The sequence below is a fragment of the Grammomys surdaster genome, unplaced genomic scaffold, assembly GCF_004785775.1.
Source record: "Grammomys surdaster isolate TR1022 unplaced genomic scaffold, NIH_TR_1.0 220, whole genome shotgun sequence".
NCBI classification, from domain to species: Eukaryota; Metazoa; Chordata; class Mammalia; order Rodentia; family Muridae; genus Grammomys; species Grammomys surdaster.
In genome coordinates, this window is record NW_021604665.1 from 15,717,754 (window position 1) to 15,735,974 (window position 18,221).

At 40.6% G+C, this 18,221-nt stretch overlaps 1 protein-coding gene and 1 pseudogene across 1 annotated transcript; one reads left to right on the top strand and one right to left on the bottom strand.

The window, feature by feature from the left end:
- Nucleotides 1-9,352: 9,352 nt before the first annotated feature.
- Nucleotides 9,353-9,802, bottom strand: LOC114625733 (60S ribosomal protein L31). Its single transcript, XM_028773114.1, has one exon. The coding sequence runs from the start codon at nucleotides 9,774-9,776 to the stop codon at nucleotides 9,399-9,401; it is 378 nt and encodes a 125-aa protein (XP_028628947.1). The 5' UTR covers nucleotides 9,777-9,802; the 3' UTR covers nucleotides 9,353-9,398.
- A 3,522-nt stretch (nucleotides 9,803-13,324) lies between these two features.
- Nucleotides 13,325-14,480, top strand: LOC114625721 (annotated as a pseudogene).
- Nucleotides 14,481-18,221: the final 3,741 nt, after the last annotated feature.

Here is an 18,221-nt window from a genome sequence, read left to right on the forward strand (position 1 = left end):
AGTTGCTTTCTTCTCCCTCCAAAGTGAGATTGAAGCCTCATCACTTGGGCCCTTCTGCTTGTTAACCTTTTTGAGTTCTGTGGATGTATCCTAGGTATTCTGTACTTTTTTGGTTAATATCCACTTAATAGTGAGTATATACCATGCATGACCTTCTGTGTCTTAATTATCTCACTCAGGATATTTTCTAGTTCCACCCATTTGCCTGCAAAATTCATGATCTCCTCATTCTTAATAGCTGAATAGTATTCTATTGTGTAAATGAAGCACATTTTTTTTAATCCATTCTTCCACTGTGGGACATTTGAGTTGTTTCCAGCTTATGGCTATCATAAATATTGCCACTATGAATACAGTGCAGCACCTGGCCCTGTGGTATGTTGGGGCATCCTCTGGGTTTATCCCCAAGAGTGCTATGGCTGGGTCTTCAGAAAGATCAATTTCCAATTTTCTGAGGAACCTCCAGATTGATTTCCAGAGTGGTTCTTCAACCTTAGTCTTTAAAAAAGCATGTCCTCTGTGATCAAAAAAAATGTGTACCTCTTATCACCTCTACTCATCATATTGGAAGGTTCTAGACAAGATGACTAGGCAATGGCAACAAAAAGATCACAATTGTAATGTGGCAAGTCAAATTTTATTTTCCAATTCCTTTATTTTTCTCTAATTTTTTTCTAATTTTTATTTTTTATTTAAATTCTCTTTATTATAATTTTCATTTTTTAAAATAATTTCCAGGGACTTCCGGTTTGGGCCCGAGCATAGAGTAGGTCGCAGGCGGCAGCTCCGTACCCAACCCCAGAAAACCGAGAGAAACAGGGACTCCCAGGAGCTTGAACTCACGCAGCATCCCAGGTAAGGTAAAAGCAACACTCACCCCAAACAAGGAGAAACCGGGACCCACTGGGACCCAGGAATTCGCTCCTGGCCTGGGGCGGGCTCCATCCGGTCTGGGCCCAAGCACTCGCGGATCCCGGGAGGCAGCTCTGCACCCAATCTCGCAGACTCCAGAGGAAGCGGGGCTCGCAGGACCTCTGTGCCAAGCAGGGTCTTGGGCTAGGAGGTGGCAGTGCTTGCCCCCAAACAGGGAGCGGCTAGGACCCACTGGGACCCAGGAGTTCACTCCAGGCCCGGAGCGTGGGTTCCTTCCGGTCTGTGCCGGAGCAGATCCCGAGAGTCAGCTCTGCACCCAATCTCGCAGAATCCAGAGGAAGCGGGGCTCGCAGGACCTCTGTGCCAAGCAGTTTCTTAGGCTAGGAGGTGGCAGTGCTCGCCCCCAATCAGGGAGCAACTGGGACCCACTGGGACCCACTGGGACTCACTGAGACCCAGGAATCCGCTCCTGACCCGGAGCCCCGGCCCCTTCCGGTTTCCACCTGAACACCGAGCACATCTTGGGCCTCAGCTCTAACTCAAGCAGCAAAACCCATCCCAAACAGTTCTGACACAACCTAGATAATAGGAAAGACAGGCCCCAGTCAGAGACAGCACAGATAGCACAAAGGTGACCCAGATGGCGAAAGGCAAGCACAAGAACACAAGCACCAGCAACACAAGGTACTTGCCAGTATCAGAACCTAGTTCTCCCACATTAGAAAGTCCTGAACTCCCCATATCACCAGGAAAACAAGAACCAGATCTAAAATCACTTCTAATGATGATGCTAGAGGACTACAAGAAGGAAGTAAATAACACTATCAAAAAACTTGAGGAGAACACAGGAAAACAGGATGAAGTCCTTAAAGAAACACAAAAATCCTTTAAAGAATTACAAGAAAACACAAACAAACAGATGAAGGAATTGAACAAAACCATCCAGGACATAAAAATGGAAGTGGAAACAATAAAGAAAGCACAAAGGGAGACTATCCTAGAGATAGAAAACCTAAAAAAGAAATCAGGAGTCATAGACACAAGCATCACCAACAGAATACAAGAGATAGAAGAAAGAATCTCAGGTGCAGAAGATACCTTAGAAAATATTGACACAACTATCAAAGAAAATGCAAAATGCAAAAAGTTGTTATCTCAAAATATCCAGGAAATCCAGGACGAAATGAGAAGACCAAACCTAAGGATAATAGGTATAGATGAGAGTGAAGATTCCCAACTTAAAGGGCCAGTAAATATCTTCAACAAAATCATTGAGGAAAACTTCCCTAACCTAAGGAATGAGATGCCCATAATCACACAAGAAGCCTACAGAACGCCAAACAGACTAGATCAAAAAAGAAACACCTCCCGTCACATAATAATCAAGACACAAAATGTACAAAACAAAGAAAGAATTTTAAAAGCAGTTAGGGAAAAAGGCCAAATAACATATAAAGGCAAACCTATCAGAATTACACCTGACTTCTCACCAGATACTATAAAAGCCAGAAGATCCTGGACAAATATCATACAAACCCTAAGAGAACATAAATGCCAGCCCAAGCTACTTTACCCAGCAAAACTCTCAATTACCATAGATGGAGAAACTAAGATATTCCATGACAAAACTGAATTTACACAGTATCTTCCCACAAATCCAGCTTTACAAAGGATAATAGCAGGAAAGCTCCAATACAAGGAGGGCAATCATACCCTAGAAAGAGCAAGAAAATAATCCTTTTCCATCAAACCCAAAAGAAGGTAACCACACAAACGATGTCTCCACTATTAGCAAAAATGACAGGAAGCAACAACACCCTCTCCTTAATATCTCTTAACATCAATGGACTCAATTCCCCAATAAAAAGGCATAGGCTAACGGACTGGATACGCAAACAGGACCCAGATTTTTGCTGCTTACAGGAAACCCACTTCAGTGACAAAGACAGACACTACCTTAGAGTAAAAGGTTGGAAAACAATTTTTCAAGCAAATGGTCCTAAGAAACAAGCGGGAGTAGCCATTCTAATATCGAATAAAATCGACTTTCAACTTAAAACTATCAAAAAGGATAAGGAAGGGCATTTCATACTTGTCAAAGGAAAAGTCAACCAACATGAACTCTCAATTCTGAATATCTATGCGCCAAATACAAGAGCGTCGACTTTCATAAAAGAAACCTTACTAAAGCTCAAAACACACATTGCACCTCACATAATAATAGTGAGAGACTTCAACACCCCACTCTCAGCAATGGATAAATCATGGAAACAGAAACTAAATAGAGATACAGTAAAACTAACAGAAGTTATGAACCAAATGGACTTAACAGATATCTATAGAACATTTCACCCTAAAGCAAAAGAATATACCTTTTTCTCAGCACCTCATGGTACCTTCTCCAAAATAGACCATATAATTGGGCACAAGACAGGCCTCAACAGATATAAGAAAATTGAAATAATTCCCTGCATCCTATCAGATCACCATGCTCTAAGGCTGGTCTTCAAAAATGACAAAGAGAATGGAAAGCCCACATTCACATGGAAACTGAACAACACCCTACTCCTTGATAATCAGGTAAGGGAAGAAATAAAGAAAGAAATTAAAAACTTTTTAGAATTTAATGAAAATGATGACACATCATACCAAAATCTATGGGATACAATGAAAGCAGTGCTAAGAGGAAAATTCATAGCTCTTAGTGCCTACAAGAAGAAACTGGAGGGAGCATACACTAACAGCTTGACAGAGCACCTGAAAGACATAGAACAAAAAGAAGCTAATACACCCAAGAGGAGTAGACGGCAGGAAATAATCAAACTCAGGGCTGAAATCAACCAAATAGAAACAAAAAGAACTATCCAAAGAATCAATAAAACTAGGAGCTGGTTCTTTGAGAAAATCAACAAGATAGATAAACCCTTAGCTAGACTAATCAGAGGGCAGAGAGACAGTATCCAAATTAATAAAATCAGAACTGAAAAGGGTGACATAACAACAGAAACTGAGGAAATTAAAAAAATCATCAGATCCTACTACAAAAGCCTATATTCAACAAAATTGGAAAATTTGGATGAAATGGACAATTTCCTAGACAAATACCAGTTGCCAATGTTAAATCAGGACCAGATAAACCATCTAAACAGTCCCATAACCCCCAAAGAAATAGAAGCAGCCATTAAAAGTCTCCCTACAAAGAAAAGCCCGGGACCAGACGGTTTTAGTGCAGAATTCTATCAGACCTTCAAGGAAGACCTAATTCCAATTCTTTTCAAACTATTCCACAAAATAGAAACAGAAGGGACATTACCCAACTCATTCTTTGAAGCCACAATTACACTCATACCTAAACCACACAAAGACCCAACAAAGAGAGAGAACTTCAGGCCGATCTCTCTTATGAACATTGATGCAAAATTACTCAATAAAATTCTAGCGAACCGAATCCAAGAACACATCAAAACAATTATCCATTACGATCAAGTTGGCTTCATCCCAGGAATGCAGGGTTGGTTCAATATTCGGAAATCCATCAATGTAATCCATTATATAAACAAACTCAAAGAAAAAAACCACATGATCATCTCACTAGATGCTGAGAAAGCATTTGACAAAATTCAACACCCCTTCATGATAAAAGTCTTGGAAAGGTCAGGAATTCAAGGTCCATACCTAAACATAGTGAAAGCAATATACAGCAAACCAGTAGCCAGCATTAAACTAAATGGAGAGAAACTTGAAGCAATCCCACTAAGATCAGGGACTAGGCAAGGCTGCCCACTCTCCCCCTACTTATTTAATATAGTATTGGAAGTCCTAGCCAGAGCAATTAGGCAACACAAGGAGGTCAAAGGGATACAAATTGGAAAGGAAGAAGTCAAAATCTCACTATTTGCAGATGATATGATAGTGTACTTAAGTGACCCCAAAACTTCCACCAGAGAACTCCTAAACCTGATAAACAACTTTAGCAAAGTGGCTGGATATAAAATTAACTCAAGCAAATCAGTAGCCTTCCTGTACTCAAAAGATAAACTGGCTGAGAAAGAAATTATGGAAATGACATCCTTCAAAATAGTCACAGATAATATAAAATACCTTGGTGTGAACCTAACCAAGCAAGTAAAAGACCTATATGACAAGAACTTCATTCCCCTGAAGAAAGAAATCGAAGCAGATCTCAGAAGATGGAAAGATCTCCCATGCTCATGGATTGGAAGGATTAATATAGTAAAAATGGCTATTTTGCCAAAAGCCATCTACAGATTTAATGCAATCCCCATCAAAATTCCCACTCAATTCTTCTCAGAGATAGAAAGAGCAATCTTAAAATTTATTTGGAATAACAAAAAACCCAGGATTGCGAAAACTACTCTCAGCAATAAAAGAACTTCTGGAGGAATCACCATCCCTGACTTCAAGCTGTACTACAAAGCAATAGTGATAAAAACTGCATGGTATTGGAACAGAGACAGGCAGGAGGATCAGTGGAATAAAATAGAAGACCCAGAAATGAACCCCCATACCTATGGTCACTTGATCTTTGACAAAGGAGCTAAAACCATCGAATGGAAAAAAGATAGCATTTTCAACAAATGGTGCTGGTCCAACTGGTTATCAGCATGTAGAAAAAAGCAAATTGATCCATACTTATCTCCTTGTACAAAGCTCAATTCCAAGTGGATTAAGGACCTCCACCTAAAACCAGCCACACTGAAACTAATAGAAGAGAAACTGGGAAAAAGCCTGGAATACATAGGCACAGGGAAAAAGTTCCTGAACAGAACACCAATGGCCTGTGCTCTAAGACCAAAAATTGACAAATGGGACCTCATAAAGCTGCAAAGCTTCTGTAAAGCAAAGGACACAGTCAATAGGACAGAGCGGCAACCAACAGATTGGGAAAAGATATTCACCAACCCTACATCTGATAAAGGGCTAATATCCAAGGTATACAAAGAACTGAAGAAATTAGACTCTAGACAATCAAAGAACCCTATTAAAAAAATGGAGCACAGAGCTGAACAAAGAATTCTCAACTGAGGAAGTTCGAATGGTTGAGAAGCACCTAAAGAAGTGTTCAGGATCACTAGTCATCAGGGAAATGCAAATGAAAACAACACTGAGATTCCACCTCACACCAGTCAGAATGGCTAAGATCAAAAACACAGGTGACAGCACATGTTGGCGAGGATGTGGAGAAAGAGGAACACTCCTCCACTGTTGGTGGGATTGTAAACTGGTACAACCACTATGGAAGGCAGTCTGGCGGTATCTCAGAAAATTGAACATAGTGTTACCTGGAGACCCAGCTATACCACTCCTGGGCATATACCCAAAAGAAGTTTCACCATACAACAGGGACACATGCTCCACCATGTTCATAGCAGCCTTATTTATAATAGCCAGAAGTTGGAAAGAACCCAGATGCCCTTCAACAGAAGAATGGATGCAGAAAATGTGGTACATTTATACAATGGAGTACTACTCAGCTATTAAGAACAATCAGTTCACAAAATTCCTAGGCAAATGGATGGAGTTGGAAAATATCATCTTGAGTGAGATGACCCAATCTCAAAAGAACATACTTGGTATGCACTCACTGATAAGTGGATATTAGACCAAAAGCTCACAATGTCTAAGAATCTACATATAGACCACATAAAACTCACATAGAAGAAGGAAGACCAAAGTATGAATGCGTTGGTCCTTTCTAGAAGGAGTACCAAAAGTTTCAACCAGAACTCCCAAAGTCTAAACCAGAGAGCACAAAGGGAGGGACTCACGCACCTGTATAGGGAATTGAGGGTGACCTTGTTAGACTTCAGTGAAAGTGGAGGGTCAAGGTCCCCGAAAGTTTGGATCCCCTACTGTGTGGGAATTCGAGAGCAGGGAGATGGGAGTGGGAGGATGTTTGGAGCGAGCACACCATCATAAAAATTAGGAGGAGGGGGCATGGGATAAAGGGATCTTTGGGGAGAATGGGAGAGGAGATAACATTGAAAGGTAAATACGTATAATATCCAATAAAAAACCCACACAGATAAAGGATTTTTTTAAAAAAGGGAGTTTACTTATCTTAAATTAATTTCAAAAGTTTCTAGGAGTTGCAAATTGGCTAAGATCCTATTTTAAGCTCTCCACAAAAGAACTTAAATCTCTGTTCAATATTCTCAAAGAGAGGTAAACCCTAACTTCCTCAACAGTTAATTGACAGAAGAGAGGTAATCTCACAAAAAGTAGAAAAAGCTATTTCCAATCGATATATTATATAGTCTGATTAATTGTCAGTGGTGCTATAAAAGTCCTTTGACAAAAGATTATTAATATAGATTTATATATCCTTAAATAAGGTCTTCATGACTCTCTGAGTGTAGAAGGAGCAACTGTTGGCGCTTCTGCCCTGATTTTACAAGAACTCTGAAAAATTGGCTTTAAAAACAAAAGAGGGGGAACGGTACCCCCTCAGAAGGAGCCCCCCTGAAATACTCTCCATCATGCCTTGTTCACTTTTCTCTCTCTAAAGCTGAAAGCTCACGGCAAATCTCTTGCTGACCATGTTGGTGACCTCAGGCACCACCAAGACCAACAAAACTTTGCCACAGATATGGGGAAGGACCCTCATACCCGTAAAGGGAATGCCCCAGACCCAGTTCCCTTATGGAGCAGAGGACTGATAAGCCTGTCCAATACCACAGAAGGCACAGCTAACCGGCTACCACAAATATTAATGAAAAAATAGATACTCTCACAAAGCCAGGCCCAACCATAAATACGATGAATAACAATTTACATCCAGGGAAGAGAAATCTCCCTGAGAATCCCCTTCTTTTTTTCTTTCCAGGTAAAAATGAATCACCCGTGATGCCTGCTATTAGAAGTTCTAATCCAGATGGGCCAGAAGCCAGGATCCTCGCCCTTACCCTCACCCCCTACCTTTTCCCACCTGCACAAGGTTCCCTGAAGCTTGGCAACTGCAAGATCCTGCTTGGCAACTGCAGATAGACTCAAAGCAGTGTACCATATCATCTGAAGAATAGCAGGGATACCATAACTCAAGCAGTGTACCATATCTTCTGAAGAATAGCAGGTTGCAGTCCTCCTTGCCCCCACGAATAACTAGGACCTGCCGGTCGGATCAAGTGCACCCAGACATGGGGCTCGAGGCATGGACCCCTCTGGACGGACCCTCATTGAGAGGATGTGCGCACGACATCAAGATTGAGCGAGACAGAGATCGTCGCCCGCTACCTGTCATCCACGGAACCAGGTTGATGCTGCCATCAAGAAGACGGTTGAAGTTCATTACCATTAGCCAAAAATTGAAGAGGATCCAGAAGTGACTCCGCAGGAGACTGACACAGCTGCCAGCTCCCCTGCCTCCCACTACGGTCGACCGCTAGACTTCCACACCCTCCAGAAGGGTTCCTGGTATGCCTGGCTTTGCCCTCGCTTCTCTCTCTAGAGAGCTTGGCCTCTTGATTACCACAACAAAAATTGGCTTTTTCCTAAACCAAGGCCGCCCTTGATATGGCCGCTAACATTGGGGAGCCTTCCTTTATGACAATATTACACCCCAAACTGACAAATGGTTGGTAACTTGAACATTTACAAGAGACTAGGATGGCTGTGAGTTAGACCAATGATGGGATTATTGTAGGTCCACTTCCCAGGGGCCCACCCAATGCAGCCGAAAAGGAGTGCGTGGTGCTGGGAGTGGGTGCAGCCTACATGGCCTAAGACAGGGCTCTCACCCTCCTTTCACCCACATCGGAGTCCCTTGACGTTGCCCATCGTCGACAGCCTAAAACCTTTGACCATCGATGTGACTCGTCTCACATCAGTGTTTTGGGGTTGTGAACTTGTCTAAGACCCCCCATAATTAGACGTCCAAATTCAAAATTCACATAGTTGGGATTGATCATAAGATGCCTTCTCTAACTAAACAGAGAAGGGGGAGATGCCAGAAGCCAGGACCCTCGCCCTTACCCTCACCCCCTACCTTTCCCCACCTGCACAATGTCCTCTGAAGCTTGGTAACTGCAAGATCCTGCTTAGCAACTGCAGATAGACTCAAAGCAGTGTACCATATCATCTTAAGAATAGCAGGGAGACCATAACTCAAGCAGTGTACCATATCTTCTGAAGAACAGCAGGTAGATCATAATTCAAGGCAGAGTACCTTATAGACCATGACATGTTTCAAGGCACAGGCCAAGAAGATTTTGTACTTTTCCACCACCTGGCCCCTCTTACCCCCTCCCCTTGTAAAACATGCTATAAAAAAACATTTCATGTTCAAAAATAAATAAATTAAAAAAAAAATAAAATAAAAGATAAAATAATTTCCAAATTCATATATATTTTGATCATAAAATCACTTCTTTTATTTTTTGAGATTATAATGCAATTACATCATTTCCCATTTTTTTCCATGCAAACCTTCCCATATATTCTTCCTTGTTTGCTTTTTTTTTTTTTTTTTTTTGGCAGTACTGCAACTTTATTTGACATTCAGCAGGTTAGTTCTCATCCACATTGACCGTCTGTAGATTTTTGAATGTGGTAACAGGCACGTAAGTTACCAAGGTGTAGAGCTTGTTTGGTGAATCCTCATCTTCATTACGTTTTCTGGATAAACGTACTCTGATGCGATATGGAACATTCCTTATTCCCTTGGCCCAGACGGCTTTATTGAGCCTGGTGTCAATGCGCACGTCTGGAGTCCCCATTTCTTTCATGGCAAACTTTCGAATTTCTTTGAGTGCCCGAGGAGCACGCTTCTTGAAGCCCACTCCATGGATGCGCTTGTGAATGTTGATGGTGTATTCTCGGGTCACCACCTCGTTGATGGCAGAACGGCCCTTCTTCTTCTCGCCACCCTTCTTTGCGGGAGCCATTCTGCCGGGCTCAAGTTGGAAAGGAAGGGCACAAGCCCTTGTTTGCTTTTAAATTCAAGGTCACATCTCATTAATTGCTGGTGTGTGTGTGTGTGTGTGTGTGTGTGTGTGTAAATGTCTGTACATAGTACATAGACATATATACATATACAATTGTGATCTATATGCGTATATATTCCTAAATACAACTTGATAACCTGTCTGTATGCTTTTCCCTGGGGAAGACTATTTCTCCCAACCTCAGCATCGCTTAGTTGTCTGTAGTTCTTTGTGTATGTTTGAGGCCTCCTGGTTTTCCCCCATACACTTACATATGTGTATTGTCATTGTCCTTGCTTAGCTCATGTCTAGACAGTTATGTTGGTGAGACTTTAATGAGTGTATTTTTTACATCCCTGGGAGACACAATCTCATAGCAAACTCCCTGATCCTTGGATATTACAACCTTTCAGTTCCCTCTTTCACAATAATCCCTGAGCCTTAGGTACAGAAGTTGTTGTAGATGTATCAGTTGGAACTGGGTTCTACAACTCTGCATTTTGATTGTTTGTGGTTTTCTTGAATGGTCTTCTTTTGGTGCCGAGAAGTTTCCTCTATGAGAAGTAAGGGTATAAGTACAAATGTTTAGACTGGTGTTAGGGATTTTCTTGGTCTTGTAAAGTGGCAGTTGTAGGTACTCCTTCAAGATCCATGACTTCCTTAGCAGTGAGAAGTTGGCTAAGTTTCTAGCACCAGAAATGATTTCCCTCCTGACTGGGTCTTAAGTCTAATTAGAGAGCTATCAGTTAGCATGGAGCTGTGCACATTACTACTGTGCCTTTAGACTCATCATGACATGCTGCACATTGTTGTGGTTCATAAGCAGCATATTGGGTAGCTCTATTGGTTATTTCCTAATATGGAAGTTTGCATGGTGCCTTCTATGCAGCCATAATGAAAAAGAAACATAAACTTTACAGGTAAATAACTAAAACTAGAAAAGGTCATTCTGAGAGACATAATCCAGACCCAGAAAGAGAAATGTAACATCTTCCCTCTCATCTGCAGCTCCTAGCTCCAAATCTTCAGCTGTGTGCACATCTCCTGTAAGAACTACAGAAATGAGGTAACTGAAAAGGGACCATTGCTAAGGTGGAGGTGTGCTAATGACAAAAAAGGCAGTGTACAAATGATCTGATGACGGGTGTGGAAAAATCAGGGAATGGCTTTAATTAAGAAGAGGAAATGGGATAAATCCAGAAAAAGAGAGGATAAAATAACAATTGAGTGTGTCTGAAAAAGTCAGAAGGAATTATACAATTAATAATCTACCAAAAACCCTATAATAAACATAAGTTTGTATAAAAATACACATATGTAGCTTAAATAAAAATTTTCCATCTGGGCTGACAACACTCTCTCCAAAAGCCAAAGTCCATTTGAAAAAATCCCCAAACCAGGCATGAAACAGCCACTTTTGAGTTTTGGTCATGGTTGTCCAAGAGACTCCCAAATCATTGTTGGCTATTTGGTCTCATGCTTAGGTGCTAGACACGGCTCATGTCAACAACATATCCACTCAGGACTTTAAACACTCAGGGTTTCACCTACTCCCATATCCTGGGTTCTCCCTCTTAGCTCACAATCATAAATCTTTCACCATTACCCTAAAAAGAAGTATGAGTAATTTGTACTTACTGGGTTCTTGTCTTCAGTCTAGAATACCATTATAGTCTACTTGTTTTCAAAATGGATTTTAATATTTTCTTAAATAAAAAGTTCTGTGTTCCAGAATACCCAAAAGTATGAGACACAATGAAAGCAGTACTAAGAGGAAAATACATATCACTAAGTGCCTTCATAAAAAAATTAGAGAAATTTTACACTTACAACTTAACACCACACCTGAAAGCTCTAGAACAAAAAGAAGCAAAAACACCCAAGAGAAATAGATGGAAAGAAATAATAAAACTCAGGGCAGAAATCAATCAATTAGAAACAAAGAAAATTATACAAAAAATCAATAAAATCAACAAGATAGATAAACGAACTTAAGGACACAAAGACAGTACCCAAATAAACAAAATCAGAAAGAAAAGGGAGAGATAACAACAGAAACTGAGAAAATTCAAAAAATCATCAGAACCTACTACAAAAACCTACACTCAACAAAACTGGAAAAATCTAGATGAAATGGATGATTTTCTAAACACATACTGAAGCTAAATCAAGATCAGATAAACTATCTAATCAGCTCCATAACACCTAAGGAAATAGAAGCGGTCATTAAAACTTTCCCAACAACAACAACAACAACAAAAAAGCACAGGGCCAGATGGTTTTAGTGAAGAATTCTATCAGACCTTCAAAGAAGAACTAATACCAATACACCTCAAACTATTTCACAAAATAGAAACAAGAGGACCACTACCTAATTTGTTCTATGAAGCCACAGTTACTCTGATACCTAAACAACGCAAAGATTCAACAAAGAAAAAGAACTTGAGACTCATTTTTCTTATAGATATCAATGCAAAAAATATTCAATAAAATTCTTGCAAACCAAATCCAAGACGACATCAAAACTATCATTCACCAGGATCAAGTAGGCCTTATCCCAGGAATTCAGTGACGCTTCAATATATGAAAATCAATCAATGTAATCCACTATATAAACAAACTCAAAGAAAAAAATTACATGATCATTTCATTAGATGCTGAAAAGCCTTTGACAAAATCCAATGACCTTTTATGTTAAAAGTCTTGGATAGATCAGAAATTCAAGGCATATGCCTAGCAAATCAACAGCCAACATCAAATCAAATGGAGAGAAACTTAAAACAATCCCACAAAAATCAGGGACAAGACAAGGCTACCCCCCTCTCCCTATTTATTCAATAGATTACACGAAGTTCTAGCTAGAGCAATTGGACAACAAAAGAAGATCAAAAGGATACAAGTTGGAAAGGAAGAAGTCAAATTATCGCTATTTGCAGATGATATGATAGTATACATAAGTGACTCCAAAAATTACACCAGAGAAGACCTACAGCTGATAAATTCAGCAAAGTGGCTACGATATAAAATTAACTCGACAAGTCAGTATCCTTCCTTTATACCAAGTGTAAGTGGACTGAGAAAGAAGATAAGGAAACAACACCATTCACAATAGCCACAAAAAATATAAAACGCCTTAGAGTAATTCTAACCAAACAAATGAAAGATCTATATTACAAGAACTTCAAAACTCTCAAGAAAAAGATCAAAAAAGATCTCAGAAATTAGAGAGATCTCCCATGCTCATTAACAGAATTAACATAGTAAAAATGCTCATTCTACCCAAGGCAATCTACAGATTCAACACAATCCCCATCAAAATCTTTCCATTCTTCACAGATGTGGAAAGAGCAATTCTGAACTTCATTTGGAAACATAAAAAAAAATCCAGGATAGACAAAACAATTCTCAACAATAGAAGGTCTTTTGGGGCAATCACCATCCCTGACCTGAAGCTGTACTACAGAGCAACAGTGATTTAAAAAAAAAAAGTGGGTACAGCTGCAAACAATATGGCGAAGGCCGGCGAGAAAAGTGGCTGTGGGAGCAAGGGAAGCTTGAAGAGGAAAGCCGCCGCTGAAGAGCCTCAAGAGGCTGCGGTCGCGAGTGATGGGACGGCGGAGAGCGGGGTGCAGCCCGCGAAAGCGGCTGCCTTCCCCCCTGGCTTCAGTATCTCGGAGATTAAGAACAAACAGCGGCGACACTTGATGTTCACGCGGTGGAAACAGCAGCAGCGGAAGGAAAAGTTGGCAGCTAAGAAAAAACTTAAAAAGGAGAGAGAGGCTCTTGGTGATAAGGCTCCACCAAAGCCTGTACTGAAGACCATTGACAACCAGCGCGTTTACGATGAGACCACAGTGGACCCCAATGATGAAGAGGTGGCTTATGATGAAGCTACAGATGAATTTGCTTCTTACTTCAACAGACAGACGTCTCCTAAGATTCTTATCACAACATCAGATAGACCTCATGGGAGAACAGTTCGACTCTGTGAGCAGCTCTCAACAGTTATACCAGATTCACATGTTTATTACAGAAGAGGACTGGCTCTGAAAAAAATTATCCCATAGTGCATTGCAAGAGATTTCACAGACCTGATCGTTATTAATGAAGATCGTAAAACACCGAATGGACTTATTTTGAGTCATTTGCCAAATGGTCCAACTGCTCATTTTAAAATGAGTAGTGTTCGTCTTCGTAAAGAAATTAAGCGACAGGGCAAAGACCCCACAGAACATGTACCTGAGATAATTCTGAAGAACTTTACCACACGGCTAGGTCATTCTATTGGACGTATGTTTGCTTCTCTCTTTCCTCATAATCCTCAATTTATTGGACGACAAGTTGCCACATTCCACAATCAGCGGGATTACATCTTCTTCAGGTTTCACAGATACATATTCAAGAGTGAAAAGAAAGTGGGAATTCAGGAACTTGGACCACGTTTTACCTTAAAATTACGATCTCTTCAGAAGGGAACCTTTGATTCTAAATATGGAGAGTATGAATGGGTCCATAAGCCACGGGAAATGGATACAAGTCGAAGAAAATTCCATTTATAAAGGACTAGGGGAGTAGTACTGAATTCTGCTCGACAGGCCTGTCTTGAAAAACTTGGTAATTTAATGAAACACCCTTTTTAAAATGGTATTTTATAAATCTTGTATTTGAACAACAAAAAAAAAAGTGTATGCTATTGGTACAGAGACAGATGGGTAGATCAATAGAATAGAATTGAAGACCTAGAAATAAACCCACATACCTATGGACACTTGATCATTGACACCAAAATCATTCAGTGGAGAAAAGAATGCATCTTCAACAAGTGCTGCTGGTCTAACCAGCAGTCTGAATGTAGAAGAATTCAAATTGATCCATCTTTATCACCCTGCACAATGCTTGAGTCCAAGTGGGTCAAGGACCTGAACATAAAACCAGATACACTGAAAACAATAAAAGAGAAAGTGGGGAAGAGCCTTGAACTCATTGGAACAGGAGACAACTTCCTGAACAGAATACCAATGACTCAAGTTCTAGGATCAAGAATTTACAAATGGAACTGAAAACCTTCTGTAAGGCAAAGGGCATGGTCAATAGGACAAAATGGCAATTGTCCTAATGGCAGATTGGGAAAAGATCTTCACTAGCCTTACATCTTATAGAGGGCTAATATCCAAGGAATTAGACTCCAGAAATCACACAACCCAATTAAAAATGAAGTACAGAGCTAAACAGAGAATTCTCAACTGAGGAATCTCAAATGGCTATGAAGCACTTAAATGTTCAACATCCTTAGTGTTAGTATTCTGTCTAAACTCCACCTCCATAGTTATCTGGCAACACCCAGGTATGCTCCATCCCACAGTTACCTGGCAACAGCCAGGTAGGTGTGCCCACTATAAAAGGGGCTGCTTGTCTCTTCCTCTCTCTCTTACTCTCTTGCCTCTAGCTTTTCCTTGCCCTTCCTCCCTTCCCTTTCCCCTCTCTCCACATGGTCATGGCCGGCCTCTACTTCTCTCCTCTCTCTCTCCTCTTTCTCCACCATCTTCTCCTGTTTCTCTCCCTACCTTTGCCCTCTGCCCTGAATAAACCCCCTCCCCTTTGGAACCATTTGGTCTGGTGTTGTCTGTTCCAAGCCGCCGCTGAAGTCTAACACTTAGTCATCAGGGAAAGGCAAATCAAAACAACCCTGAGATTCCACCTTACCCCAATCAAAATGGCTAAGATCAAAAACTCAAGTGACAGCATGCTGGCAAGTATGTGGAGAAAGAGGAACACTCCTCCATTGCTGGTGGGACTGTAAACTGGTATAACCACTCTGGAAATCAATCTGGTGGTCCCTCAGAAAATTAGGAACAGTTCTACCTGAAGATCCAGCTACACCACTCCTGGGCATATACCCAAATGATGCTCCACCATATGTGTCCCACTATGTTCATAGCAGCCTTATTTGATTCCAGCCAGAAGCTGGAATCAACCCAGATATCCCTCAACCAAAGAATGGATACAAAAAAAATGTGATTCATTTACACAATAGCTATTAAAAAGGAGGAGATCATGAATTTTGCAGAAAAATGGATGGAAATAGAAAATATCCTGTGTGAGGTAACTCAAACCCAAAAGGACATGCATGGTATATACTCATTGATAAGTAGATATTAACCAAAAAGTTCAGAATACCCATGATACAACTGTAGGAAGCTTAACAAGAAGGAAAGCCCACTTAAAGGTGGGGAACAAAATAATCATAGAAGGCATATGGAAGGAGGAACCTGGGTGGGAGAGAGGAGGGGCGAGGAAGAAAGGGAGGCAGGATCAGATATGGGAGGAAACAGGAGAGAAGCCCAGAAGGCCAGGAGAATGAATCAAAATATTCAGCAGAGGGGAGTAAGGAATGGGGAGGGGACCTCTAGAAAGTACCAGAGACCTGGATTGTGAGAAGCTACCAGGACTCAATGGGGATGACATTAGCTAAAGTGCCCAACAGTGGGGAAATAGAAGCAGAAGGGACCACCTACAGTAGATAGACATGGCCCCCAGCTGAGGTAGGGGGCCACCCACTCATCTTCAAATTTTTTAACGCACAATTGTCCCTGTCTAAATGAAATGCCAGGACAAAAAATGGAGCAGAGACTGAAAGAAAGCCCACCAAGAGACTGGCCCAGCTTGGGATCTATCCCTCGTGCGCACACCTAACCCTGAGACTATTACTAAGGCTTTAATGTGCTTGCAGACAGGAGTCTGGCATGGCTTTCCTCTGACAGGGTCTACCAGCAACTGACTGAGACAAATGCAGATAATTACAGTCAACCATTGAATTGAGGTCAGTGACCCATATAGAAGAGCTAGGGGAAGGATTGAATGAGCTGAGGGGGATTGCAACCCCCATAGGAAGAACAACAGTGTCAACTAACCTGGACCCCTCAAAAATCCCAGAGACCAAGGAACATACATTGGCTGGTCTGTGGCCCCAAGCACAAGTATAGCAGAGGACTGCTTTGTCTGGCCTCAGTGGGAGAGGATGAAATTAGTCCTGTGCAAACTTGATGTCCCAGGGAAGAGGGATGCTGGTGGGAATGAGGTGGGGGTGTGTAGGCTGGTGGGGGAGCACCCTCTCAGAGGTGAGGGTTAGGGGGAATGAGGTGAAGAAGTCGGGGAAGGGGGACTAGGAAGGGGGGCAACTTTTAGAATGTAAATAAATAAAACAACATAATAAAAATTTCAAATATAAAATTCTGCATTCTTTGGAGTCATCTGCCATTTGTTTTCTTTCATACTGAAATAAAAATTAAATATATTTCTTTATCCTACAGTTTATACTTATTTTCCATCCCTATACTAACATATAATCATTTATACTTCTGCTTGACTTAGCCTAATGTTTGCCTTCATTTCACCCTGAAATAATGTGGCAATAGTATGTATTTCATGTATTTATCCAAAGAATCTCAAAAGATTAATATAATATTTACTATCTATTATTTCAGTAGAGAACAATATTGGTTCTTCTCAATGAATAGGAACATCATTGGGAGATGAAACCTCCAGCCAAAAATGAAAAAAAAAAAAAGTTTGAGATCTGGAGGTTGTTTGTTGGGTAATAGAGTTGCTATGTAAGCAAGAAGATCTGAGTTCAAATCCTCAACATCCATGTAAAATGCTGGGTATGGTTGCACGTTCATGCCTATAATCCCAGAGTTATAAAGGATGCAAAGAGAATGTTGCTAGAATTTTCTGGTTTCCAGCCTGTCTCAAAAGAATAATGTAGAGAAAGACAGAGCAAGGCACCTGACATCCTCCTCTGTTTTTTGTGTGTGCACAAGCATGCACATACACATACACACAAGTGTTTATACCACACACACACCATATTCACATGTCAACACAAACTCACACATATCACACACACACATACACACAAATGCATATACCACATAAGTACATACCATATTCACACATACACACATATATACATATACACACTCACATACAACAAACACAGTGTTTATATCACATAAACACATGTCATACTTTCATATAAATGTACATACCCACAAACATATATGTACACTCATACACATACCTGCACATTAATATTTGGTTTTTGGAAGAAACAATGGGCTGTGAGAACTGAGATTATTGGTAATCTAGAAAAGTTAAGGTTGAAGAAATATAATAGAAATAGGGAAAGGGGAAATAAATAATACCAAGAAAATAGAAGTCATTTCCTGGACTTTTACCTCATAAGCAAATAAGATACTGTTTTAATGTATTTCGTTACCACCCTTTAGAAGGGGCCACTCTCATGTATGACATTAGAGTCACATATATAATGAGGTTAGCATTCAGAGGCTTTTGGAATAGGTCAAGTTCATCACAAACATATTGTCATATTGGTTCCTTTTATTT